Below are 27,968 nucleotides of genomic sequence, written 5' to 3' on the forward strand. Positions count from 1 at the left end.
GTGTAGAAGTTATAAACATAACACAAAGATATCTTTTATTGACAAATGTAACTGAACAGCTTTACAGCTGGTGTTCTGGGTGGCTGAGAAATGAGGGTGTAAACTTGCAGCCCTCCACTGACCTGGACTTTGTAGCAGATTGGCTAGATGGAAACTTCTCCTCAGTGCAAAACACATGAAAGGCTACTTGTCTTCCCATTGGAGTGTTTTGCAAACTTCAAGCAGGCTTTTATATATTTTGCACTGAGAGAAGAAGCTTCCATCTAGCCACTCTGCCAAAAGCCTTTTAGTGGAGGGCTGCAGTGATCTTTGTCCTAGGATTTCTGGAGCTCAGTCAGAGTGACCATCAGGTTCTTGGTCACCTCCTTTACAAAGGCCCTTCACCCCCTGATTGCTCAGTTTGGCTGGACAATCTTTTGGATGAACCTCGGTCATGCCAAACTTCTTCCATTTGAGAATTATGGAGGCCACTCCTGGGAAACTTCAGTGCAGCACAAATTTTTGTCCTTGATCTGTGTTCAGCAGGCAGTTCCTCTGATACCATGGCTTGGTGTTTTGCTGTTATGCATTGTCAGCTGTGAGGCCTTCTTTAGAGAGGTGTGTGTCTTCCTAAATCATGTCCATAAATTCAATTTACCACAGGTGGACTCCAGTCAAGGTATAGCAACATCTCAGCACAAATCCAGAGAATTGGAGGCGCCAGAGCAAATTTGAAAGGGTTAAGTAAAAGGTCACTTTCACTTTGTCGAGGTGGGTTACTGAGTATTGCGGGAAGTGTATAACCCTATGTGCCATTAAGGATAAAGATATTGTCACCTCTTTTTATGGCGACAGACTGTAAAGTCAATGTAGTGCATCTTTAAAACATCACAAAAATCTACTTGAATGAAATTTAATGGGGCACAGCTGGCCTGGTACAGAAGCTGGTCATCCAAGCAGGCAGCCTGGGTTGGAGACTGACCAGAGCTCCCCTTCCACGTTGTTTCCTTCTTTCTCTTTGCTACACTATTCACCGTCTCCTCCAAAATAAAAGCAAATACAATCGAAATAGATCAAAAATGCCCATTTGCATCGTGCTAAATAACAAGGGTTCCCCAACTTTTCAGCCCCTGACCCCCAAAATAACGGCGTCAGAGACCTGGATCTCTTATCTTCTTTGTAGGTGGTGAAAACATAAATCATTGCACAAAGCATCATGTACAAATTTACAATTTAGGGAGTGCATTGAACATATTACATCAAAGCACAAATTTCACTCAACTTTGGTTTATGTTAAACTCATTTGAAGGATAGCTTTTTATAATAATAGATCAAATGTACCACTTTAAATAATCTTAAATTGTTTTAAATTTGTTTTGTTGCATGCTTTTTAACCCCCACTTTGGGAACTATGGCACAGTTTACAAAGCAGTCTCTAGATTAAGGGGGTTTATTTTCTGAGGTCTCTAGGTGTTGAAACAAGCATATCACTTTTAATTCATTAAAGGTAAACCTGTAGCTAAAAATTCAGGCAGTTATCTCAACAGCAGCAATGAATTCAGTCCACCACTTGGTGGCGCTGAGGAGCTGTTTGTTGAGCATCTGGCATCATGCCGGGGGTCAGAGCCACAAACCCTGGGAAAAGCAGCGCTTTGTCCATATAAGGCTGCAATCCATCCGCTTCCCTCTTCCTCCCCAGCTCCCTTCCCCTGTCTTTCTCAGACCTGAGGGATATTTACAGAGAGCCAGCCTGCCCTTCCTTATTAGGAGCTCAGCCTGTTGTCAGTACTTGTGCTCTGCAGTAAAGTGGTCCATCTCTCTGCTTTAAGATGAGACAAACAGATGGATGTCTGCTGCTAACTTCAATTTAGTGCTCAGAAGGCTCTGACAGTGTTAAACAGACATCTACTGAGCAGAAGCAATGACACTTGAATCAGTAAAGTCACTCATGATGTACGCCCCACCTGGGAGCAGCAGTAGATTAATGTAACAGTCCAAACATACTGGAAATACATCTGTGTTTCTGTGTTTCCTGTATTAAGCTTGCTCGCTGTGAGAGCATAGTAGCGTTGCAGCTGTTCTGCTATTTTTTTCCATCCAAGTGATGTAGGACATCTGGCAACCAGGAAAGGATGATACAAGTTTAGTGTGGCTAGAGCAGAAAAAAGCAGACAAACTCTAAAGTGCATGTCATAAATAGGAGAGGAAATAAGACTTACTGCTGTGAAAGGATGAGATAAATAAAATTAAACCCATGCTATATAATAACCAGGCATTTGCTACAAACACTTTTTTTATTAGGGTGCAGACGTCCATTCAATATATTAGAAAACCAACATGTGAAGAAAGGCTACATGGAATTTTACTTCAAAAAGGGTATTATTCAAGACTAATATTTATACACATTTAATATACATGACCATGCTCCCTTGCATTAGAGGAATTGACAATGATCTATGAAAATAATACCTTTAGCAATGGTAAAACCATCCATAGCATGATAGGCTTAACAGAACAGCAATTTCCATAATTGTGCAATCATCTTTGATCATCAGGTAAGGGTGACTTCTTCCGCTAACTGGATGATGAGTTGGAGGACGGACGAAGCCTCGCAGTTCTTTTGTTGCTTTGCAAAGAGTAAAGTGCTGCGGTCGACTGACCTGATTCTGCAGTCATTTTCTTTTAAGAGCATGGAGTGTATCACAAAAATACAAATGTACGAGGGGAGGTGCATAGGTGGAGAGGTAGGTGGGTTCAAACACTTGCATGTGGAAACAAAAAACCCAACAGCTTCATGGACTTCCTCCTGTCGTCAGGATATCAAATGTAAAGACAGAGCCTGAAATGGCTTTTTTTTGTTCACCCAAACCTGCTTGACGACATAAGATTTGAACTGTGAGTGGGTTTAAATTGTGAATAATGTGACGTGAGTGTGTTCACATAAAATAAATACTATATAAGGTGGGAGCTTTAAGGCCCAAGCTGCCTTGTGTGCTCGTGGAATGTGCACCGAGGAAGTGTGTGATGCACGCATGGGAATGTGTGTGCATGTTAGTGTTTTCCCTGACGCACAGTCATAGTATGTAGATGTTGGATGCAGCAGCCGTGGGCATTCTGGCTGTTGTCAAGTCTCTTGGTACTACAGCCTTAGCCTCGGACCTTTACACCATCCTGTGACAAAACAGGCATTAAGGCACACAGGAAGAAAGCCTCTCCAGCTGTTCACAGAGAGGAGGCACAATCCGAGGAGTCGAGCTGTGGTGCTCATGTACGTGTAGGACATTCTCTCCCCCTCTCTCACTCTTTGGCACTTGGAGGAATGTGTGGAAAAGATGGACGGACGGATGGATGTATGGAGGGAAGGGGAGGGGGGTTTCCCTGCTCATGGTGTCTCTCACTCCCTCAGTCTATTTGGAGAGTTTGCTGATGACACGGATCAGTGCTCCATTTTCATCTTTAAGACGTTGGTTGTCTGCTTTCAGGTCAACCAGAACCTAGAGGGAAAAAACAAGCTCACATTAAAACAAATATTATCATATATACGGTTTCACTGCTTGTAATCACATTACTGGATTATAAGATGCTGAATGTTAAGATTAAATAGAGTTAAAGCTCTTGTGTGGAACTTCGATTAGTGTTGATTTTGGTGCCCCGTGTGGACAAAGTGGCACTTCTTCACTCTTTGCTGCTCGTCTCCTGCATGTGTAAGTCTTGATTTTTGCAAGAAAAAGTCTAATCATGCCCTCTTTTACAGTCAAATGTGCCACTCATTACTAGTCTGCAGTAGAACATATAAAAAGGTCTCTTCTATAGCTCACGGTTCATCACTGTTTGACACCAAACCCCCTGCAGTGTTACCAGACATCAAAATTACAAACATAAAATGATCAAAAATGTCGCTGAAGCTCTTATTTGCTATTTTACTTCAAAAAGATATCATCAATAAATAATAGTTTCAGTCTTTTTCATAAACCCATAGGAGCTTTAAAACAGTCAAACAGGTGAACCTCAGAACAAAAACAATTGATGCGCTTGGTTTAGATGTGCAGCTCTGACAGGACATTTTTAGTCAATTTTATTGACTACATCTTTTTTCTTATCACTTGTGACACATGTAAGGTTGTGTTGTTTGTAATCAAACCCTGAATGACGTTGTCTCTGTATTACAATCAGTATTCCGTCTTTTATCAATTGAACAGCACTTCAATCATCTGCTGCTGTTTTTGAGTGTGCTTTATACATTTATTTGGATCCACTGGATTTGACCTGACATGTTAGAATTTCTTTTAATTAGAGGAGAACGCAAGTACCTGCAAAACCTTGTGTTCAGGTGCTTTTAATGGTACTTCCTTTTTAACTACAGACAATTTATAAGAGAAAATGATGGTAAGATGGTCCGACTACTTTACTAACTTTTGTTTTTAGGTCTATTCAGAACTTGAGGAAAATAACTATTCTACTTGCAACCCTAAAGTATCGAGGCAATGTCTCTGTTTGGTGGAGCCCATCATTACCCATGAAACTACTGTGTTCAACAGCTACGCTAAATCTGTCATATTCTTAAATCTAAGTTAAAAAATTATGCTATGTGGCCCTGCAGAAGACATCTCGCTTTCAGAAGAACATGTTCTTTTCACATTCTCGAGGAAGAGAGTTATACTATTAACATTTATAGAGTGTCACATTTATGTGTCTGATTGGTGGAGCCATTGGTGCCTGTGAATTTTGGGTATTGGCTACAACTGAAGTTAATGGTTTTGAAAAAAGTGGGCACTAACTGCTAAACTCAGTGGTGGCGGAAGCTGTCACCACATACAACCTGCTATCAGATTAGAAAATAGAAAAATATAGTTCAAGTTTCAAGCTGTAAAGGGCATTTACTATGCTGATTTCTAACACATACACTTGAAGACACATATACGTGTTTTCATCTGAGCAAAGGGGTCTGAGGGTTTAGTAACTCTTTTAATAGTTAAAGAGACGCTAAACTATGATATAAATAGGTCTATAAATGCGCCCAAACAAGCAGTGACTTCTAAAAATAAAAACAGTCCATGTTTTGAATTAAACACAGTTGAGTGGAAGATAGTGTCTGTGTGGCACTTTCATCTTGTACTGATTTTTTTTTTAGAATTTCGGTCCTAAAATGCTGACAGAACAATAAAGAGTTAATGCTATTCAACTTAATAGGGTTCAAGAATTTTGGCAAATATGTGAATATTTTTTCTCAGACTAGGAGACTAATTGCACTTTCATAACTTCATATCATTAGCTGGTGGAAACAAGCTTCACAGTGGCCTAGAGTAAAAACTATAATAGGAGGAAATGGTTGATTCTATCATATTTTGATGGTTTACACAAGATCTTCCTTACATGATTTCTTTTGCATTTAAAGTCCTATTTTTTGTTACAAGTGTGGAATAAAACCCACAATTCCCCAAATAAAACCCAACATCTTGGGACATTGGGGATGTTTCGGAATTTTATGCACCCATTTAAATTTGATGCAGGAAATATTTTAATAATTGGGACAGTGGTAGCAAAAGTTTAGAATCGCTCTATGTTTAAGTGCTTTGCATTCCAATTTGGATTCATATAAATATATTTACTGCATTCTTTTTTTACACTGCTTTGGCAGTAACTGATCTGTTCATGCCAACAAAGCAAATTGAAATTGAAATTGATATACTTATTTTTAAAGAGCCTCCAAATAAAGTGTGATTGAATGTTTTTTTTATTTAACTGGTTGTTCTGTAATGACTTTTTTCCTTTTAAAAATGCCCATCCTTTTACAAACTTTAAACAAAAAGCAAAACAGACATGTAAGTGAAGTGACAGGGTGTTGTTTTTTTGTATTTTGGTGTGATTTGATCGGCCATTTTGAGAATGGATTCCGGAATCCAGATGATGTCTTAAGAGCACATGAACAAAGGTCTGAAAGGGTACTCTGGGACTCTTAGCTGTCTGTATATAGGCATTCACCCTCAGAGGACTTGCAGACAAACAGCTCCTGCAGTAACTGAGAACACGTTGTTACATTTGAGTTGATCCCTGCAAGTTTTGTACTTTTGTACTAAGACACCGTCTTTTCTTAAAAAAAAATAAAATAAAATAAAATAAAATAAAAAATAAAATGGATAATATCAGATTTGGTAATTTTTGCATCCTGGAAAACACAAGCTCTTCTGGGTCAAAGAAAAGAAATTTGAATATAATGCACCGGGAACCAGAAGAGAGTTGGGGAGAGATATTGGAGGAGATTGCGGAGGATATACCCGAAGAGATTGAGGAGGATATACCCGAAGAGATCAAGGAGGATATACCAGAGGACTCGGTGAGATCTGCCAGAACTGTGAGATCTGGGAGAGCCGTGAGATCTCTGAAATCTGAAAAACCAGAGACTTCATCGAGATCTAAGAGAACCCAGAGTTCAGTGAGATCGGACTCTTTAGAGAGATCTTGGAGGTCCAAGAGATCAGAAAGATCAGAAAACTCAGAGAGTCTGGAAACATCTGGGAAAAGACATGAAAGTCATAAGAGGTCTGATAAATACTCTGATCTCCAAGATGAGCTGATCAGAAAGAAAAGAGCTATCGAAGCTCTTGAAGAAGACTTGAGGAGAGAGAAAAGTGCTAGATCTGATTTGAAAAAAGCACTGGAGAGGGAGAGAAAGGAGAAAGAAGCCCTAAAAAAGACTCTTAAGGAGGAGCGCTATATTGAAGCAGACCTCTGGGGTCAAACTGAGCTTTTAAACAGAAGAGTGGATGATCTTAAAAAGTCTCAGAGAGAGCTGAAGCGCTCCAATGAAAAACTGTCCAGCAAAATCGGTGAAATGTCCTCAGAACTTAGAGAAAAAAATAAAGAAATTGAGACTCTTAAAAGCAGAGACCAGACTCAAGAGATCTCTAAACTATCTGCTGAGCTGGAGGAGAAAAAGAAAGTGATCGAGAGGCTCACCAAGGATCTGGAGGCGTCCCATGCTCTGCACATGGAATCAGAAGAGCATAAGAAACTGAGCTGTGACAAAAACAAGGATCTGAGAAAGCGCCTTGATGAGCAGCTGGAGAAAATTTTGCAGAAAGACAGAGAAATCAGCTCCTTGACCATGGATAATCAAAGTCTTGCAACAAAAGTTGAAGGCAATGAGTTGATAATCTCCTCTCTGCAGGAGAAAGTTAACAAGTGGGCTGCAAACATCAGAGAACAACAGGCAAAACGCTGTTCACTCTGGAAGGACTATGAAGCCACTGCCTCCAAGGGGCAGAAAGACAAAGACGATCTGACAGAGAAAAACCAGGAACAGAAGTTTGAGATCAGTAAGCTGCAGAGTGAACTCAAGGCTGTCCAGAGTGCACATAAACAGCTTCTGGATGAAAAAGACAGTTGGAGATCTGAGCTGGCAGCAGAGAAGGCTAGGTATGCTATGGCATATGCAATTGTTCAGAAGCAACAGGTACAGCTCACTGAGAAGACCCTGGCTTTAGGAAAAAGCGAGTCTGAAGTCAAAATTCTGATGTTCCAGCTGGGAGAAGCCTCTGGATCCTCAGAGTGTCTCCAGAACGACTTGCAGACGTTAAAGGGAGCGAACGCAGATATCAAGGCCAAGCTCCAGGAAGCAGAGAGGCAGTGTAACAGACTCGACTGTATGTACCAGGGTCTCTCTGGGCACTTTACAGAGAAGAAGTCTGCCATTGCTGAGCACGAAGCTCATCAGGTAAGGAGCATAACCAGGACTTCACAACTCGAAGACGCACTCAATGAGGAAAAAAAGGAAACTTCTGTGCTGCAGCAAAGAGTTGATCAAGTCACCTCTGCTCTTATGAAAGAACGGCTCACTTGTGGGAAGTATCGAGATGAGCTAAAGGAAGCCTTTAAAAAGCAAATAGAGATCCTGGAGGAGAAGCAGACATTGACTGTAGCTTTCAAGAGAGCTGAGGGAAGCTTCTTCAACATTCAGTGCAGAAACCTCACCGGCACTGAGTCCAGGCTCAACCAGCAGAGTTGAGCACTGGATACGACCACAGAGGCTCTGCAAGGAAAACCCATACACCAGCCATCCCCAAATGGCGGCCCGCGGGCCACTTCCAGCCCATCAGGTGTCATCTGGCGCGCGAGACATTTGAGAAAAAAGACACGCGATATTAGCGCGTTAACTTTGACAGCCCTAATAAATACACATGAAAACTGTAACTTAAAACTTTGAAAATTCTTTAAACAAAAATGGACAGCGAGGATGCAAAAAATCTGCTGTCTGAAACTTACTGCCTGATGATTAAAATAGTCAAGTTTCTCATCTAACTTTTACAATAAAAAAGAATATTTCCCAATATTTTGGACAGGATCATTCAATACACTTGCATATTCTCATTCAGTATTATTGAAGTTAGCCATTTTATCAGTTTACCATTTTGTACATGAACATTTCATAATCAAGTTAATGAAAAAAATAGAGTTAACAGTCAATAATTCTCATTTAGGGAAGTTGTTAGGTTGGTTAACTGTAAACTCCATCCATGGAACAACAAATTCAAAATCAGAAAAAGAATATGCTGTATGAAACAACTCTTATTCGCACCTCCACACCAACACTGGCCTGCACAAGCTAAAGCCAAGCTAAAAGAGCAGAAACATGCAAAGTCACTGTGGCCTTAATAAGATTCATCCTGAACGTCTGTCTCCTCACCTTTAGCTCCTCCTCCAACTCTGCCATCCGCCGCTCCAACATCCTCCGGTCCTGATGCCACGGAAACATGTGAAGGAGCAGGGGAGGGGGGTGGGAAGAGAGGAAGTGATGTAAGGAAGAGGAAGGGCCACAAAGTGGAGTGAAAACAGGTGAGAAAGTGGTTCAAGTGGGGAGAAAACAGGAGAGTGTCAACAAACAGTGAGGTGGCAGGAGTGAGGCAGTTGAAGCCACAACAATAACAGGTGGCATCATCAGTAAGGAAATGTTACCTTTCTCTCCCGCTCCAGTAAGGCAGAACAGTCGCTAAAGCGCTCCTGTCGCTGTTGGAGACAACAAATCAAGACATTAGCATAAATGGGACACTAGCTGGTTGACATGATCACAAGCATGATCACTGTGTGCAAAAACACCAGTCCAAAAACAGCAAGAAGAAACTGAACAGCAGACACCATATGCAGAGTGACAATTATAGTATCATAGTAAAGGTTAAAACAAAGTGTAACTCTGAGCAAATTAGCATTACAGATAATTATGTCATTTACACAGTATCACTTAGAGTCGCTGACATTTGCTTCAAGTCAGACACAAATTAAAGCAATACAGAAAAACTCCCAGGTAAATCAAATAAGCTCTGTGTAGTTTAGCTTTCTGTTATTCATTTATTTAAATTTTTGAAAACATGCAACTTCTTCTCGAAAACCTAAAAAGGGTTCTGTTATTGATCTTGAATAGATGCCTTATATGTAGAATTAGAGATGTAATCACAGGGTGAGTTACAATACGATATGATCAATTAAACGCCGGTTAGCATGGCCCCTTTGAGGAGAGACCAACCAGAGTGCCAGCACGGGTGTCAGGCAGCTATGCAGACAGGGTCATTTGCTCCACATAAGAAAAACTGAGCCAAAAAAAGCTCTGGGTAAATTTCCGCTTAATTGAAGTGAAAAAGTATGTAGCTTAAAGTTTAATTAACTGTGTACTGAGTAGCTACTGAGGAGTTGTACAGTAAAATATAATCCTTCCTTACTGGCAAGAACAAGAGAATAAATCTTCAACCAGGTTGTTCAGATAAAGTCACACCTCTATAATAATATAAAATACACAGCAAAGCTGATGGTGTTAATTAAACTCATATAGAGTTTAATTAAAAATACTGAACTGTCCCTTTAACTTCTGTTAATGCTACCCTCATTAAGGTACAAGGTACAAGGTATCTTTATTGGTACCTTAAAAGGTCAATTTGGTGTGCAGACAGAAGTTCTGTCATTTCACAGACGAAACAACAAATAACAACACTGATTCATAATTCATGACACAATAGAACAAAATACATATTAGGGTTTTATCTATGTGTAAATTCACAAGTTTCTTCAGACAAAACAGCTGTCTGTGTGCCTTTTTACAGACTGCCTCTCAATTTGGCTCAAAGGTCAGTTTGGGATTTTATAATCGTTCAGATATTTATAGCTCTTGGCACATTTAACAGCATGTTTTTGAATTGTTGCCCACTGATTTGGAGCATGGGCTTGAAAATCTATGATCATTTCCTTTGTTTTGAAAATATTAAGCTCCAAGAAAGAATTATCAATGCCACAAGAAGAAAAACATGATCTAGAGATGGTGAGCCAACCTGGCAAGCAAATATATTAAGATTTTTCCAGATTTAACTATCAACATCTGTTACTAGAAATTTGATGATTGTGTCACGAGTCAGAGCGACAAGACATTACTGTATCCATATACTCTCCTAGCCCCATTCATCTGTAAAGCTTCTACAAGGAGGCAAAATATGAAACAATCTAATCAAAACTCAGGGCATCATATGATATAACTCTGATTGTAGTCTATTTCTAAGAAGTATAGGTGTACACTGAGAGGTCAGGGAATAGTAACTTTCCCTGCATAAACAGCTCCTTGATAAAAATGCTGTGGCAAAACTCAAAATAACAATCATTTAGATTGATATTAAGATCATGATCTTTAAACATGCACGTATCAAACATAATACTTTTAACACTTACATTATAAATACTTAATACTTAAATAAACAATGCATCAAAAAGAATCCTGTGACTATAATATAGCAAAAACACTTACCACAACCTATGGACAAAACAAGTGCAAGGCATGTGGCACGCTATTCAGTTAATTCCTCAAGTAATTGCCGAGCAATACTGACTAGCATGCAGAGTATTTTAATGAATAGTGTCTGTTGCTCAGTGCATAAAATGTTGTACTGCTGGCTAACACCAGCACATGTAGTGATGTCCAGTAAGTAAGGATCTTCATGCATTCATGCACTAATGTACAGTGCTTAAATTTATTAGACCACCTGTCATATTTGTCTCAGAGACCATCCATCATCATGAAGTGCTTTAATGCAGACTCTTTCATTTTCAGTGAGCTCTCCACCCTTTACCATTTTGAACAGGAATGAGGAATTTCAAACTGAATTCACCTTTTAATACCCAAATTTGAGCCAGCTCACTGGGCTTCTCTGAGAAGTCAGAAATTAATCAAGCATAACATTCAACCACTAAAACTCATTTTTCTGTTCAGGAATGCAAGTAAATAACTATAATTTGACATATTAATCAAGAAATATTAATGTGCTTTACTACTTTTTCAGTTTTTTTGTAAATCAGTAAATTTCAAAATTCATGGATAACAATAATAATTATATTTTAGCATTAAAAATATCATTTCAGTTAAAGAGCTTCTACATATTGGTGTATTAACCATTGCAGAAAAATAAAAAATGATTTTGGTAATTACCAGTGCTGTTAATTTAGAGCAGCTGTGGCATAAACCTGACTTTGGGTGGAGGACTAATAAATTTGTTAAGCACTGTACCTCCAACATTAGATAGCACAACCCCCCTTAGCCACTGGCTGTACCAGACCATCTACTGCTGTAGAGTTAAAACCAAAGGATGTATAAAGATGGACACAGCATCAGTGTCCTCACCTTGTCCATTATGAAGGGGCTTATAAAAGCTGAAAGATCAAGTGCCTTATTGGAAATGCTATCTCAACTTAGCAATCTCGGTACAGGCAAAGATTCTGAGTTGTAGTGGGCCTAGCTCAGCCCTTTAGCAAAAAGCTACAAAAATTATAAATATAAAAAAACCCAACTTTTAACATCATGTGCAACCGACTTTAAACTAGTTTACAACACAGGTTGTAATATGTGTCTTTGTGCTGTAAACTGGGGACCTACTGGGGATTCTATGACTTCTGCAGCCAGACCCAAGTGGTCACTTGAGGAACTGTGGTTTTTGATACTGCCACATTGTCTTCCTTTTTTAATAGTGGACTTTTCTGATTGGGTAAAATTCCCTCAGTACATTAATTTGAAAAGGCTCATGGCATGGTTCTAAAATGTAACTTTTCACTTTTCACATAATATCTTTTGCTCTTTTCTGGTACAAAATATGAATAAAACACAAATACCAAAAGATGTTTGTTTGTTACCATACTGAAAAAATACTAGGTTGGTTGTTTCACAGTGACAAGTGATAACTAATTTAATTAAACATCAGCATACCCCCCAAAAAATTTCAGTCAAACATAAGCACTCGCTCAAAAAAGTCTGTCTTTTTGTCTTTTTACAGAAGAGGACACAGTTAAAGTTCCTCTCCATGTGCAACTTTGTTTTTACCTGTGTGGCCTTTTCCAGGTCCAACCTGGTCTGGTTGACAATCCTTTGGGTGTCCTGCAGCTGAGATTGGAGCTGACTGTTTTCTCTGGAAACCTCTTCAAACAACTGACCCACAGACAAACATGCACAGATAAGTACACAACAGTGAATTAAAAACGAATTTAATATTTTCATCACATCAGTCCATTCACCTTCTTAAAATCCTTGGCCTCTGAGCTTCCTCCCTGGGTACAGTCATTACAGGATACATCCAACCTGAATGGTCGAGCAGAGGTCAGAGCTCAGAGAATTAACAATCTTTGAAATTGTGCCGACACAATGAAGGAAGTGAGCGAACCAAACAGATCAAAGGTTGAATCTTACCTGGAACTCAAATGATGGTCCGTCTGTAAACAAGAGAAGACAAATTAGGAGTGGTATTTGAGGTTACAGTCCAATGGGACATCACTGCACACAAACACTGACCTGATGATCCTGCAAACTGCCTGAGAACTCTTCCTCTCCACTGGGATCATTGTCATCACTCTGCAGATGATGCACACAGCACAGGTTCTTAAATTCTGATGAATAAGTCACCCATTTCATGCTTAAGATGTGTTCACGTATTTACAAAAATTCTCGAAACATCCCAGAATTTTGGGTGTGAGCAGTAGCTGCAAAGGCACAGGCAAAATTTTCCATCATCTTTATTTTGAGTACATTCCTTCCAGCCGCCTAGCAAAATTAAAATTAAGTCAATGTGGGAACCTTGCTGGAAAAAGGTTGATGGCGTTTGTATCAAGCGTTTGCTGTGCGACCGCTGTGATCATCTTGTACATAATAAAGCTGCTAGGGTGGTCTTCACTACTCACTGACTGACACTGTGATTACACCAAATTACATGTAGCATTGATATCAAGGAAAAAAAATGCTACTATACTGCCAGAATCTGTTGCTTTTTTCCATCATGTCTGTGGTGTTCTTTGCAGATCTTGCCCTGCCTTTTAAGAATCTCTGAGGTCAGATGTGAATAGGCATGTCAGGGAGATTTCAGGGTCTGTCTGCTGAACTTTCAAGAAACTTACAGTGTGATAAAGGCTTTAAATTGTTATTTATAATGTTTGTGGTGATATACCTCCCCGGTCCGTTGTGCCTTTCTTCTGGCTCGAGCTTGCCTCCTTTCTCTTCGCTCCCTCGCCCATCGTTCCGTCTCACTCTCCCCTGTGCTGGCCTCAACATCTGGAACAAAGCCAGACAATGGCAGCTTTTTATAGAAGAAATCAAATAAATGAACACTATAAAGCTCTACGAAAAGAGGAAATCTTTGCTGATACCTCTCTTCTCTGATATCTGGGGCCGTGCTGTGCCAGTGGGCTGCGTGAGACCCAGCAAGTCAGACTTCTGCAGGCTGGCGATACGAGACCTCCAGCTCACTTCCTGTTAACACATTATACCCTCTATACTTAATGTCTCATGGGATTATTAAGGGTAGGCCTATAACTGAAACACAGCTCTCACCCCTTCTTCTCCTTTCTTTGGTTTTGTCTCCTTCTCTTTCTCTTTCTCTTCCTCTTTCTTCTCTCTGCTTTTATTGTCAGTCTTCATCGTCCTTTCAGCCTCCTGCAGATCTGTTAGCGTCACCCCCTTTACATGACAAACACATAACACTGTCTCAGTAGCCACACTGCTTCTAATGTTCATATCTGAAGGGTCTAAGAAGGTGATGCTCATACCTGGGTGGATCGGCGGGACTGCCGAGCATGTCGTGAGCGTGCTTTGCGTTGTGCTTCGGCTTCTTCATCACGCACTGGAGTCAGGTAGGACCTACACAAGACAGACATATGGTAGTGACCAAAATTTACACACATCAAGCATTTTGCCATGAGCATACAAAGACAAAACACTGACTTGCGCCTCTGCTTGGTCTCCTGCTCTCCTGCTGTCGAACTTTGCGTGATTGAGGTGGAGAAAGACTGGTCTTTCTTTTCCACCTGTTCCTGAGGAAGTCTGGGGAAAGAGATATGATTTTGGATTTCAGATCCTTAAGATAGGCATGGAAAATTAATGAGAGGTTTAAAAATGAAATACCTCTGTGCTATAACACTATTAAGGCGGCCGAGTCCGGCGGAGCTTGTTCCTGTGCTGGCTGAGGTCAGGTTGGGATCATCCAGTCTCTTTCCATAAGATGAGCTGGTAAAAGAAATCCCATTGGAAACACAAAGGCATCTTTCACAGCCACAAGACACATTTACAGCTGGAGGGTGGACACAACAACAACAATCCCACACAAACAAGGAGAGCAAACACATACAAGACATGCAGTGGGCAGTGAGACTGACCTGTGAAGCAAAGAGGGGGTAGAACTAGTGAGATCATTCCCTGATTGACTATAGAGGCGCCGGGTGTAAGAGGAGCTACGGCTCAGCCAGCTGACAGAGACAGAGAAAGAGAGATGGGGTGACAAGGGCACATACGCAGTGACTCAGAAAAACAGATTCTTGTTTCACAAGCGCGGGAGCACATGAGAGCACTGGCCCCACCTGTTGGAGTTGTCAGGGCTGCTGTCTGGTATACTGAAGAGTCTCCGTGTCAGGTTGGGCGGCACCCGAGCGAGCCTGGGTTCCTGAGGACGAGCAGATCGTCAGTTTTATTTTCAAGTGAGGCTTGAAAGGAAGTCTTTATTAAGCCCGTCACATTACATTTAGAAATTAGTAACTGCTTTTAAACGTGAAGAAACCTATGAATCATGAGAGCTCCTGAGATGCAGACCTTGGTGTCAGCCTCAGAGCTGAGGCGGGGACTGGAGGCAGAGCGGGGCATGCCCAGGCCGGTCTCTGTAGGTCTGCTGGGGTCATGGGTGGAGTCGGACAGCCCGGCTGAGCCCAGAGTCACTGAGCTGCCTGCTTTCCTCAGAGACGTTCTCCAGGAGCCAGGAGCAGGGGCCTCAGTGGCTGGAGGCTTGCTCTGGTCTTGCTACAGAGCCATAAAGAAAAGCCAATATTATAGTAATCATTGTCAAAATCAATTAATTATTCTAGTAACAGTGTCCATTTACACCTTACTCTCTTTGTCTTTTACCTTTTTCACTTGGCTTGTTGATATAGAGGTAGGAAGCAGGCCGGTGGTGTTCCGTTTGTTGTTCAAGTTGTTTATGATCTCTCTGTTTTTTGCTTTCTCTGCATGATGAGTACAATCGTTAGAAAAAGCCATCAACTTGACAGTTTGAAATACAGACCCCAGCATTTTCTCTCACCAGACTCAGCGTCGCTCTCTGATTCACTCTCCTCCTCCGAGCTGGAGCTGCTAGAGGCCTTCCCCTGGTTCTGAGTTGCCTGACTCTGCCCCGTCTGGCTCTCTTCCTCCTCCTCCTCAGCTGGGCTGCTCGGCAGGGCGGGAGGCGGGTGCTTCTCCCGTTCATGGAGGCAGATCTTCTCTTTGCTGCTCATACGAGAGATAGAAGTCCTGCAGGGGCGGGGGCCAAGGTGGGGTGGGAGGACAGGTGGCATGCAGGGAGCTGATCAGTGAGGGCTATCATTCCACGTGCAGTCGATTAGAGTGAGCATGCGCTGATTAACACGCAGTGTGGACAATGGAGGCTTTGTCTGTGATGTCAGTTGAAACGCTGCTGTCTCATCACAAGATCAACAATTAGCTTAACATTACTGTAAACTTAAGCTGATAACTATTTTAGTACTTTTTTCCTCTGTACTGATTTATTCAAACTTTTAACAAGCCTGCATGGAACAATACAGCAAAGCCTCCATATAAAGACTTCAATTATGACTTTTAGAGTGTAAAAATAGAACTTTTCTTTTTGCTTAAAAGCCAATACAAAGAGATTATAGAAGGTTATATGATTGTTGCATGATCATAATGGAAAACGAGGCCATCAGCAACAACATGTAATATTTTCACCTGGCTATCATTGTCTGAAAATGCAGCTACAAGGGCTTGGTGGAGGGGAGCCTATCTTCCACACTTTCCTTACAGATGATTAACACATTTACCTGTTTAAAGTTGGCAATATGAGATTTTTTTTGTTTAACAGAACTACCTACATGTGCAACAAACAGAAGAAACTGAATGTTCCTCACAGGTGGTTAAAAGTACACCTTTTTCAGCTGTCACAAAGTTAGAAAAGTGTCAAATACAAAGTTTAAAACAACCAAATCCTCTCTACTTCATTCATTACATAATATCAGAAATCAGCAGCGATTTATAATAGAATATATTTAATGGAGGATGTGGAATGACCTTGTATCTCATCATTGTTTTAATTTCAATTTTCTATGAAAGGTACACATTTAAACATCAAATTTAAAACTTTTATCAGAACTCTGAAAAATCAATGCCACTTTTTGCACGTCAAAAATGGACCAGGACTGAAATGTCAACTGGAATAGGAAAAAGAAGTTTTTTGGTCATAAACTCACAACTTTGGTTGCTGGCAAATTTAAACCATCTGTTTTATAAATTTAATGTAAACTGATATCAACTATGAACTATTTTAGCAGATATGCTGAGCTGATTCTAATCTGATCTGCTGGGCTGTTCACATTTTTAAGCAAGCAACTTGGTTACCCCGAGGTTTAAAGACTTAAACTAGTGCTTCACAACAGTACAGGGTTTATTTAATCATAGTGATGAATATATAACAAGGGTCTCCCCCGGGAAAGTCTGTGCATCCAACACTGAATTTCTTGCATTTTAGTTAATATTTATGAAATAATTTGTGGAGGAATCTCAGTAAAAAATAAAGGTAATTGATTTGTAATAGAAAATTTATATCTCCTTCATAGAACTCACATTGTAGTTAGCTTGACTTTGTTGTGTTCACATGTTCATCTTAAAATGATTTAAATTGAAAAAATGTAGCTAGAAAATTAAGATTTACAGACATGTCTGAGGCAAAAGCCTTCTAAAATTTAAGACCTCTAACAGGTGAAATGAAGTCTTTTTATGGCCTTAAATTTCAGAAGTCCAATTTAAGACTATATAAGACTTCTAAAGGAACCACAGCAAACCTGGGTATATTCTGGTATTCTTCAAGTTGGGTTAGATAAGGTACTTGTCATTAGCCTCAAGAGATTTTAGTGTGCATTGCCCTTTTAAGCAGGATGTGCTGAGGGAAGCTAGACTATATAGTACCGCAGAGTGGTACAGTTGCTCCATACAATTTAGTGATTTTTAGGTAAAAATGGGCCAAAAATTTTTTAAAGTGTTTTTTTTTTACCCAGAAAGCCTCTGTGTTTGGCACTATTTTGTAATGCAACCTTCTCGTTCTTCTGCCTCAGCATATTGTCAACTCGTGATCAGCTGTTTGGATCAGTGCCTTTGACAGAAACAATGGGATAGATCTCTTTACTGATCTTGTCCAACATACATGCAAAGCCGGGCATTTACTATATGATTTTTTAGGCACAAATTTCGAGTCACAACTCACATCATCATCATCACACATCATTCGTCATGATGAGTACATGAGGACATAACAGCTGACCATAGCCCGACCAGCTGCCCCCGACTGGTCAGATGGATTTCTGGCATGTTTGATATTTTGGTCTTATCACACATCTGCACAGTGCGATCAAAATTACAAGCAGAATCCCCAACTTTGCTGCATTTTTTCCTTCAATCTCTTAGACAGCATCTTAAATATAAAACAGCAGGAATACTTTTTGATGTGCCTAGCCCAACTTTAATAAAGGATATAAATGAACAGGAAAAAGGCCTACTGCAGATCTTCAGATGAATATTTGTTAAAATTTAACTGCTAGTTGTGTTTGCTGGCGCTGCTGTTTATGTGTGTGAGAGAAACAGATGGCCAGAGCGGTTTTATTGCTGTCTGTAGCAATTTTAAATATAAAAAACGAGATGACATGACGTTTGCGTCTATGTGAGACTTTTCAAAGAAAACTTGACATTTGTCAAAGGGTCTGTCCTGACTCCACTCGTACAGTGTGAGCACTCAGGTTGTGACTGACCATCAGATCGTGCTGTGTGAGCACATAAATTGTATGCCATAGTTGTGCATTGAAACAATTCAGTCACACAATGTGAGCTGACATTCCACCATGGCTTTTACAGAGTCAGCTTAAAATCCCTCAGTGCACACCCAGCTTAAGTTGGTGGTACACTGATAAAAAAAACATACTGTAATTAATTTTATCAGTCAAAGGTACCCCTAATTGTACAGAAAATACACAAAAGGCTGTTAATTGAATCTTTTAACTTGAACCACCCTCTGAGATTTAGGCATGAAAAAATACAATGAATAAATAATATATCTTGTAGCTAATGGTTTCATTTGCTCTTCTTAAAAAGGCATTAATATTAATTTCAGTATGTTCATCTCCAGTAAAAACCCTTATTACAAGAGCTTTAAAAGCAAGCTGCTAAAAAGCCTTTGTTTACATTTTTTGCAGCCAAGATTCAAAGTAAGTGAAACACATTACAATTAAAGGAATAGAGAATACTATTTCATTTCAGGAAACCTAACTTAAAAAGAGATGTAAGGTATCGTTTTGTTTTCAGGAGCACTAAGGTCAACAAAATTAACAATCTGCTTGTTTAACAGCCTCTAACAGTCAAAATACATCACTCATATAGAATCGAGCAGAGGAAAATGTACAAAATTGTGTTTTGGCAGCAAGAAGCCTAACACTTCATGTGACAACCGCCCACAACTGTGATTTTTTTGGAATCAAACAATTACTATTTAGAAATAATTAATCTAGGGTGCTGCCTGCCTTGTGGTTATATTTGCACAACCAATGTACAGAGGCTGTGGTCTTTGAAGCAGGCTCCTGTTCTGCATGTCATTCCCCACTCTCTCCTCATAGCTGTCATATTTCCTTTTACATTTTGAATATCAGTCTGCTATAAAACTTGTTAAAGTAGCTATAAGTTAGCCTTTTCACTCCTTTTTCGTTCCTGTCTGTCAATGAATGTGTCCATTTAAACCAAACTTAACCTTACTCTACATGTTGGTCTTATAGACTGTTTACACACTAGAACTACATCTGTAAACACAACATGCTAAAAGCAGTAACAGTATAAGGACACAGACTGTTGTTGACTGCTCCATCTACCTAGTGTCATGTCAGGGGATAGATGTAATATAGCTCAAGGAATGCTGGGGCTGTTAACATCATACCTGCATGCAAACTTCAGAACTGGGATTGCTGGGATTCGGCTGAGGAGCTGTGTAGCGTGTGCCCACAAACACAAACCCATGCCCAACACACCGACACACTGGCACTGACCTGCGTGTGCGAACCGGTACCATGGAGATCTGCGGGCTGGTCTCAATAACAGGAGTCTGTTTCTCTTTCTCGCTGCGTAACTGAAGAAGAATATAAACACCCATAAACACTGAGAACATTCTGGGCTGTAATGACATCAATCATACCGGGTTTATCTAACGAGGGGGATAGTCGTGGACTTACGGCGTTCTGTTTCTTCTGCAGCTCCTCCAGGGAGTCCACAAGGTTCTCATCTGCGACATCTAGAGGGGTCTGGCCCTACAAGGACATCCACAGAGTATCATCAGATACAGCACAGCATGAAGGGTTCAACCACCACGGTTTATTAAAGGTTGTTGTTAGTGCTCACCACATTGTTTACGGCACCCATATCACACATGTTGTCTGCGAGCAGACTGCACACTTCCTCCTGCCCCCAGTGTGCTGCTGCGTGCAGGGGCGTCCACCCGTCCACGTCCCTGCCGTCCACATCCACCTCACACTGCAGCAGAACTCTGAAACGGGCCGTGAGAGGGGAAGAAGATGAGGAGGAGAGGTAATGAATAAAAGCTGTAGCACTTGGTGTGTTTCCCAAATAAGATGAATGTTAAAAACTCACTTCAGGACTTCTATGTAGCCTTTGGCAGCGGCAACATGCAGAGCTGTTGCCTTGGTGTTGGGGTGAGGTGTGAGAGTCCCGCCTCCTGCCAGGACTGCCTCGGCGTCCTGGAGCATGATCCTCTCCTCCTCTTTTCTGGCCCTATCCACGTCAATTCCTGCAATGAATAATGAAGACAGAAGAAATTAAAATTAAATCTTATTCAAGACATTTAGATAGACAGAAAATTTCCCTCTTAGTTTAGTCTCTAACTCATACTCTTTGTATTTATTAATGTTGTTTTCTCATCTATTACAGAGTCATGACAGATCTTAATACTGTGTGTATTTGATAAGTATGAAAGCCAAGAACCTCAGCTAAACTATGAAGGTCACAGAGAATATGTTTGAGAGCAACTCTGTCCTAATTTTTTCACCCATTTCTGTCAACTTTGATCACTCCAAATGTAAAAACTTCTTGAAACAGAGCAAAGAATGGGAAACAAGTGTGGAGGCCTTTTAAGCAAGTAATTTTGCTCTACCTCTGTATGCAATGATACATATGCAGTCTCTTTTCTTTTCTCTCACTTAAAATTATCAATCAAAAACTATTATCATACAAGATCTGATTATGTAGAGTAATGCTCCATATGGTTTTAATCAGATACAGCTGGGCTGTAAATTTTCTCTGCAGGTAGATAATAAACATTTCAGTTTACTTTAGCGCTCAAAATAACACACCTCTATCAATTAACTTATCTATATATTCCATAAAAAGGGGCCTAACGTAAGCCTTAAAGATTATGAACGGATCACGTCACAGACTTGACTTTGACTTCAGGAAAGACCATAGAATCGTGCCATCAAATTATGCATGAATTTGAGAGCATCTGAATAGTGAGTCCTTTTTTTTGACAGTTTCTTTATTATGCAAACTTTCTGTCAATTTTTTTTATAACTTTCTCTATTGGAAGTAACTTCACAGGTAACATGACAGTGCAATAGGACAGAGAGAACTCCCAATCCTTCTTTTTCCCAGCTTTTATATCCCTCCCACAGTCCCACACCACCTGAAATTCCCCGTGCGATACATAAATCACACACAACAGAAGCACAAAACTGGAAAAAGAAAACAAAAAAAAGACGTTCTGTCATTTTTAAGCATCTTTAAACACAGGCAACAATGCTGCTGCTCCTGCTGCTGCTGCTGGAAAATGGGCACACACTCTGAAAGGTAGAGCGGGAATATAACTGAAAAAACAAAGAGGCTTTCTCTTAAAGTTCTGTCTTGTTTCTTTGATGTGTGTCAATCAACACTGATAGCTCATAACTTAACACTGACAATTAAAATGATAACATATAAACTATTATCACATCTGTTATTGCAGTGCACTTCATTTTGTGAAGCTTTCTGTTAAGTGCATTGTTTAATTAACTGCTTTTAGTGTCATGGATGGTGCCAGTTGATGACATGAAACAGAAGAAGAGCACTCACTCTGCTGCTGCTACAGAGTGTAACTAAAGGTAAACATAGTCTTATACATTTATTTAGAGCCTTTTTATTGGACATCAATCTGGCTTTTACATCCATACTGTCCAAAAATAGACTTTAAACATAAACTTGTATAGCAACAGTTATGCTGTGAGACACAGATCAGACATACTGGTCTGCAGAGAGTAGATAAAAGAAACTACATCAGTTTTGGTAAGAGTGTATGTTTAGAGCAAGAAGAAAGAAAGACATGGTAGGAGTGGGCCCAGGGCAACTGCTCAATATTGATTGTCATTTCCTCTTTTTGTAGGATTTAATTCGCCAGTTGATAAATGGGTGTCCCCTTTCCAGAATTTCAGAAGTCTAAAATGTCATAAAACACACATTTGAGCTTCAAAAAACTATTTTAGCCATTATAACTTTGTGTGATAACTAGCAAACTTGTCAATTACAATATTGCCATGACACTTTGACTTCTCATATGCACTTTTATAATGCCACTTGAGTACTTCAGAGCATCATGTCTCCACGTAATGGACAAAATGTAACACTGAGCTTTATGCTGGGAGTGGACATAATCCTCACCTTGCTTTTTTATTTCAGCTTTTAGAAGTCTCTCCATGGCATCTTCTGTGGCCACATCCAGAGGAAGTTCTCCTTCACTGTTCACTGCTCCAACATGAGCGCCATGCTCTATCAGATACCTATGCATACAAAGTCCACAAACAGTGAGGAGAACATTGGAATACTGTTTGGCATGTACCACACATTATAATTGTTTTTTATTATAATTCACTGTGTTATTTCTACGTCTAAACTGGCTTTGTTGTGGGCTGGGATGCTCTAAATACCAAAGACTTCATAAATGGTGCTGACAGTGATGTGTCAGCATGATGATGATCAACACTCACTTAGCGATCTGGATAAAACCACAGGACGCTGCAGCATGTAAAGGAGTCCAGCCCTCGTTGTCCCCTCTGTTTACATCACTCCCGCTCTCCACCAGAAACTGCACCATCTCAGCATTTTCATCAATGCAGGCCTGCCAGAGGACACACAGCCACATGATGAATCACTATACAGCTATTTATTGTCTGTTGGTTATTGTAGGAATCCCTACGAAGCACTTTAAAATAGGAACCAGACAGCAACAATCAATCAAAGTCCAGTTGCAGTTTGACAGAGACGATTTTTTTGACTCATTGTTTTTATTTTGAAAACTGCAAGCACTTCCCAAATCTATTAACTTCAGCTAAAGCACGGACTGAAACAATGACTACTGTGTCTGTTGCATGCAATCACTTTCTGTTAAGTGGGCTGCTAGAAGCCCTCAAGTACTTTCCAAATAAGTCACTTTCTGGCACGACGAGTGAAAACAGCGAATCTATTTAGCTGCTTTTCCTGAGGCCAGGTCCAGCTGAGATCCCAGTGTGAGTCTGCACAAGTCCCAAGATGAATCTCATGAGAACCTCATGGTATTATGTGGTGATATGATGCTTTTATTTCAGCTAATGGTTATAAGAAATATCTTCAGAGAGTTGGGTAAAGTTTGTATCTGCCCTAGTTTTGTTCTGCAAAAGAAGACTCTGGTTATTGAGCCTTAAACAGAGAAGTTCCCAGCAGAGTAAATTATTATCTTCCTGAGTTATAAGGCATAGCCTAATATTTTGACATTTTTTATGAATGATCATTAATTTCAAAGCAGGATGCAGAAGGCTCTGCCTTGACCACAGAGTACACTGCATTACATTAAAAGGGAACAGTAGTACTGTTTCTGCCCTTGTATCTTCCAATGACCAAGCACATTCTTAAGACCTGGACCTACAGACATTTACAGTCATTCTGCCAGCTATTTTTTATGATTGACAACTTATCCGGCCGGTCTCTGAAACCAGTTTAAAATTTTAGAAACAATTTATTTGAACTAAGTGGAGCTAAGTAGTTTGGTCTTTCATTCAAAAGCAGTGCAAAACCAAATGTCACTGAAAAATAGTAAAAAGCAGGAAATACACCAAATCTGAAAAGCTGAAATCAGAGAATAAGACAGTCACTCCTTTTTAAAGGCACTGGTCATATAACATAGATCAATATTGTCATATCAATTTATTGTTTTGTGAGAAGCTACACAGGAAACTTCTTTAAAGATGGAAAATATGGGGTTTAAGTTGGCAGTTTTAACAAAAAAAAAAAATCAGTGTTCAGAGCCAGCAGCTCTGGAAGGCTAAAATTTAAAATCGGTGCTTTGAGCTAAATGCTAATGCTAACACAGAAGCAGAAAACACTGGAAGGGTAACATTCTGATGTCAAGCATGTGTAACTTTGAGCATGTTCTCTTTGCTTTGCTTGCTGACACTGGGTCTGCACACAATGACATTGTCTGATAATGCTATAATGGCAGGATGTGGGATAAATAAACACAAATTAAAGAGCGCACATTTTCCATAACTTGCAGTTTTATGTCTAACGGCTGTTCTTAATTTTTCACACAACGTCAGAATTTGCACCATGTCACTCTCAAATGCAAAAATAGGTTTTTTTAAAAGCACTTAATGGGCTCAGAACATTCTGAGGTTAGTGGATAGTTTGCTTTAGCCTCATCTGACTGCATTTAAAAGCAAAGCCATTATGATAACTAAGGGTCCAGCCATTAAGTTAAATGTATGCATGCTGAGTAAGGAAGCACTGCTTGTTCATATACCATACTTTTCTAAAAATGTATTGCAATAAATGTAATTAATTGTGTTGTGTTTATTGTGGATGCTCACATCATGATAATGACACTGCAGTTAGTCGTGCTGCCCACGCAGTAAAAACAAACATTATTATCCTGAAATTCCCCACGAAATCTTAAAGAGTGAATGTGTGAAAATGGCCAACTAAAACAGTAAAACCAGTATTCATGTACTAGGCCTCATTATTTCGGTCTTACGTGTACGAGATACTGTTGTAAGAGGGAATTAGTTTTATCCAGGATTTCTTTATGAACAGCCGATTTTTAACTGCGTCTGTTTTCAGCATCTTATTGTCATCACTGTCACCCTGCAGGATGTGACAGCAGCAGGTATCTGCAGCCGCACTGAGCGGTGTCCATCAGGCCGTCTTAAGCTACCTACTCTAAGAGGCTTTGCTATTGGGCTAAATCAACTAATCACAAAGCTTCTACAGGTCTCCAGTCACCCTCATAACATAATATAATTAGTCTTGTAGTAGTGGAGGTCATTTAAAGTCCCTGAAATGAGGCTCAGAGAACCAAAGCGGAGCCACATCCTCCCAAGTCAAAAGCAGCGTTCACTAAAGGCAGAAGGAGGGAGCTCCTCCAACAAGTGGGTGCTCCAATGCCAAATGAATGAACAGAGGGCACTTCTGGCACCCTGCGTGTTCCAAGGGTGCACACACAGCCTCCCGGCAGACTCCCTCACTAGGTCATCAAGTGACTCATTGTGGAAATCGCCTCCGACAACAGTGGCTTGTGCTGCTTGAGGAATGTTTTCCATGTCTTCATCTGAAATCCCTGAAGTCCCCACCATGGGGGGATTGGCAAAGAGGAGGAGAACAAAAGAGAGAGAAAGCACAGTGGAGAAGACAGAAAGGCTTTGGATGGAGAGGATGGAAAGTTTGGAGAGTGTGGGCCTATATTTAATGCTAGTTGCCAGGCAACCAATCAGCAACAGGGGAGGAAGGGATGGAGAGGGACCACACCGGGTGACAGTCCCACATGGGGATCTGCCAAAAGACCCAACATCCAGCTAGAAACATGCTCTCTTTACTCTTCTGAACCAGCATCTTCATCAAATCCGTATAATTGACTTAAAATAACAGGGAAAACACGAATCTTCTCTGAGCATGACATCATTGGGAGCACCCAGGCCTGCTGAACTACATATTCAGCTCCAGTGAACAGGAAAATTAAAAGCACATCATCTTTTTATGTTGACTAATGTGCTTGGATATCAAAGTTAAATCCACTGGACAGCAAGTTTCGAGGAGGGAGCAATGTGTTTATGGCAAATGGTATAACAAAGATAGAGGAAATACTGCTTTACTGAGGGCCTGAGTGACAGTGATGTAGTCCAGACTGCTCCTGTGTGTTATGACTGAAGTCAAGAGGAGGGAGGGAGGGTCTATAAAGGCCTGAGCTGCATCAAGACTGAAACCTGCTCAAAAGTGCAACCTATATGGGACATGCAAACACACCTATACTCTAACTGCAACTTTAAAAAGCAGGGTCAGATTTGCTCCTTTGATCCTGTCTGCTTTTCCTTTTGCTTTCCTCTGTAAAAAACTATTCAAAGGACTTGTTGATCAGCTGATAAAAACATCCCTGATTTCAATGATCAGCTATTTTACTGAAACTCAGCCAGGCACAGGCGCCTGTCAGGCAGTGTCTAAAAATGATCCCACAGACTTTGAGGTGTCTGCTGCACACTATCCCTGCATTGTATGCTGGTAAAAGCAGCCTATAACTAACTAAACACAACAAAGCGGACGGCCCAGCCTACCAACAGGCTGAAAAAGTAACCGTCTTCTTACACAGGCCACAAATACATCTGCTGGGACTTAAAATAACGACACTAGAGATGATAAAGTGTTGGGAGCAGCTTTAAGCTAACTTTTAGTTACTATCTAGTAACTTTCAATGTATTACATCAACTGTTAACGGTACTTTTCTGCCTCTAACTCCTCTATAAGTTGGTACTTCTTCGCTGGGAGTCTATTTTAAACGTAAGAGTTAAGTCGTTGCCCGTTATTTGGGCGACAGTTAACGTTCAAACTCCGCCGTCAGCTCATTAACATAAACATTAAGGCGGTTACGGTAAATAGACAGTCGCGTTAATCCTACCTGATGAAGCGCTGTCAGTCCGTCAATGTTGGCGTGGTTGATGTCAGCTCCCTGCCGGAGAAGCGCTGCCACCTCCTCCCGGTCTCCGGCAGAACAGGCGGCCATAAACACGGCTCCTTGGGCAAACCGAACTTTCGCTCGCCGCGTACCAGAACCGCTTAAACTTTCCCGTGCCTCCGACTCCGTCTGATCCGTCTCCGAGCCCAGCCATCGCTGCAGCTGATCCTGCCGTCGCTGCTTGGCAGCTTCGGACCGGGAATGGTCAGTGGCCGCCATCTTCCCTGGTCTGTCCCGGACAGATTCAGCTCATGGTACGAGCAGAAGCGGAGTTGAGGGTTTGGATTGAGCCTCCCTTGGGCTGTGCCCCCTGGTGGACAGACTCTGGAAACTACGCCGTGAACTTCAGATCGAACCTCGACTGAGTGGCAGTTCTCTGCTGCCTTCAATGGATGCTCGGAATTTTTTAAATTGATAGTAAGAGGGAGAGACAGTTCTTCTACTTTATAACGCAAAATGCCCTCGTACTTTTACAAATTGTCGTATGACGTCTAAGATAAACACAACCTTTAATTGATAACAATACGCATACTAAAAAGCAGTTCAGACAGATGGACAAACGACAATAAACTGTAAAAAAAAATGAAAGAGCTGTCTTTTCTCCTCAAAATCTTTCATTTAGAATTTAACACATTGCGTTCTTGCATTCAGCACTAGATAGGTTTTAGAGCATCTATTTAGGCTCTGTGTCAGCCAGTTTGTCAGTTAGTGGGGGTACTTTACTCAGTAAGCAATGGTGTCAGTCATTCAGAGAGGTATGAGGGAGTTACTTTCCTTATTTTTAAATTTCCACCAAAAGTTCTGAATTTATTGGAAATGTTCTATTCCAAAACCCACACATATTTCCTAAAATTTCAAAGATATTACCTAAAATTTCTGTGAAAAATCTTAAACATTAAGGCATTCCAATACAAATTCGCCCAGAATTCCATATAAATCTCTGAAAATTTTCGGGCAAATTCCCCCTAAAATTTCTTATGAAATTCCAAAACTTAGATAACTTTTCTTTTTAAATTTCAATAAAAATACCTGATGTCCGATGGAGAAGACAATCATCTCCAAATGTCTAATAGCCAAAATTATTAGTACGTTTAAGATAAGCCGAAGTGTAACATCCTTATAAGTACATGCAGGGTCTTTCCAGGATAATAAATGATCAATTGATTATATGGTTATTTTGGAGGCACTTGGAAGTAGCATGCATTTAATAACACACAAAGACACATGTAAAGAGGCACAGAGGTTCTCGTCCCATGGTCAAGTTCAGCATGTGGCTCCTGTCCCCACTCTTCCATCCCTGTCTTAAATTTGCTCTCCTGTCTTCCTTTATAAATGAAGCTAACAGTTGCTGAAAAATGAATCTTTAAAGAATAACAGTGAAAACATTTGAAATAATTTTAATGTAATGCACATGCTCCATTTGCATTGATTAATCTG

The 27,968-nt window shown here is 40.4% G+C and overlaps 1 protein-coding gene across 4 annotated transcripts; it reads right to left on the reverse strand.

The window, feature by feature from the left end:
• Nucleotides 1–2,265: 2,265 nt before the first annotated feature.
• On the reverse strand, nucleotides 2,266–27,024 carry zmp:0000001167 (protein phosphatase 1 regulatory subunit 12A). Of its 4 annotated transcripts, none has more exons than XM_041796708.1 (25): nucleotides 26,475–27,024; nucleotides 22,546–22,676; nucleotides 22,220–22,338; nucleotides 20,165–20,321; nucleotides 19,916–20,060; nucleotides 19,750–19,824; nucleotides 19,567–19,646; nucleotides 15,555–15,739; nucleotides 15,380–15,477; nucleotides 15,071–15,274; nucleotides 14,842–14,924; nucleotides 14,641–14,730; nucleotides 14,390–14,491; nucleotides 14,210–14,308; nucleotides 14,035–14,125; nucleotides 13,820–13,945; nucleotides 13,636–13,738; nucleotides 13,437–13,540; nucleotides 12,788–12,847; nucleotides 12,686–12,708; nucleotides 12,514–12,577; nucleotides 12,323–12,427; nucleotides 8,932–8,982; nucleotides 8,663–8,713; nucleotides 2,266–3,473 (listed from the first exon to the last, which is right to left on the reverse strand). In XM_041796708.1, the coding sequence occupies exons 1-25, from the start codon at nucleotides 26,748–26,750 to the stop codon at nucleotides 3,387–3,389; spliced, it is 2,709 nt and encodes a 902-aa protein (XP_041652642.1). In that variant the 5' UTR covers nucleotides 26,751–27,024; the 3' UTR covers nucleotides 2,266–3,386. The 4 variants fall into 4 exon arrangements, with proteins under 4 accessions (XP_041652642.1, XP_041652641.1, XP_041652643.1 ...); XM_041796707.1 differs by having other exon boundaries at nucleotides 15,555–15,763; nucleotides 26,475–27,021; XM_041796709.1 differs by lacking the exon at nucleotides 8,663–8,713 and having other exon boundaries at nucleotides 15,555–15,763; nucleotides 26,475–27,023.
• Between the last annotated feature and the right edge of the window lie 944 nt (nucleotides 27,025–27,968).

This window comes from Cheilinus undulatus, linkage group 9 (genome assembly GCF_018320785.1).
Source record: "Cheilinus undulatus linkage group 9, ASM1832078v1, whole genome shotgun sequence".
In the NCBI taxonomy this organism is placed as follows: domain Eukaryota; kingdom Metazoa; phylum Chordata; class Actinopteri; order Labriformes; family Labridae; genus Cheilinus; species Cheilinus undulatus.

Bases quoted from the DNA above. Each gene is read 5' to 3' on its own strand.
- zmp:0000001167 (XM_041796707.1), bottom strand. From the start codon at position 26,750: ATGGCGGCCACTGACCATTCCCGGTCCGAAGCTGCCAAGCAGCGACGG. The intron at 22,677-26,474 runs GTAGGATTAACG...GTCCTCTGGCAG, and splicing joins GACTGACAGCGCTTCATCAG to GCCTGCATTGATGAAAATGC. The intron at 14,925-15,070 runs GTCTGCATCTCA...GCTCGTCCTCAG, and splicing joins GCTCTGAGGCTGACACCAAG to GAACCCAGGCTCGCTCGGGT.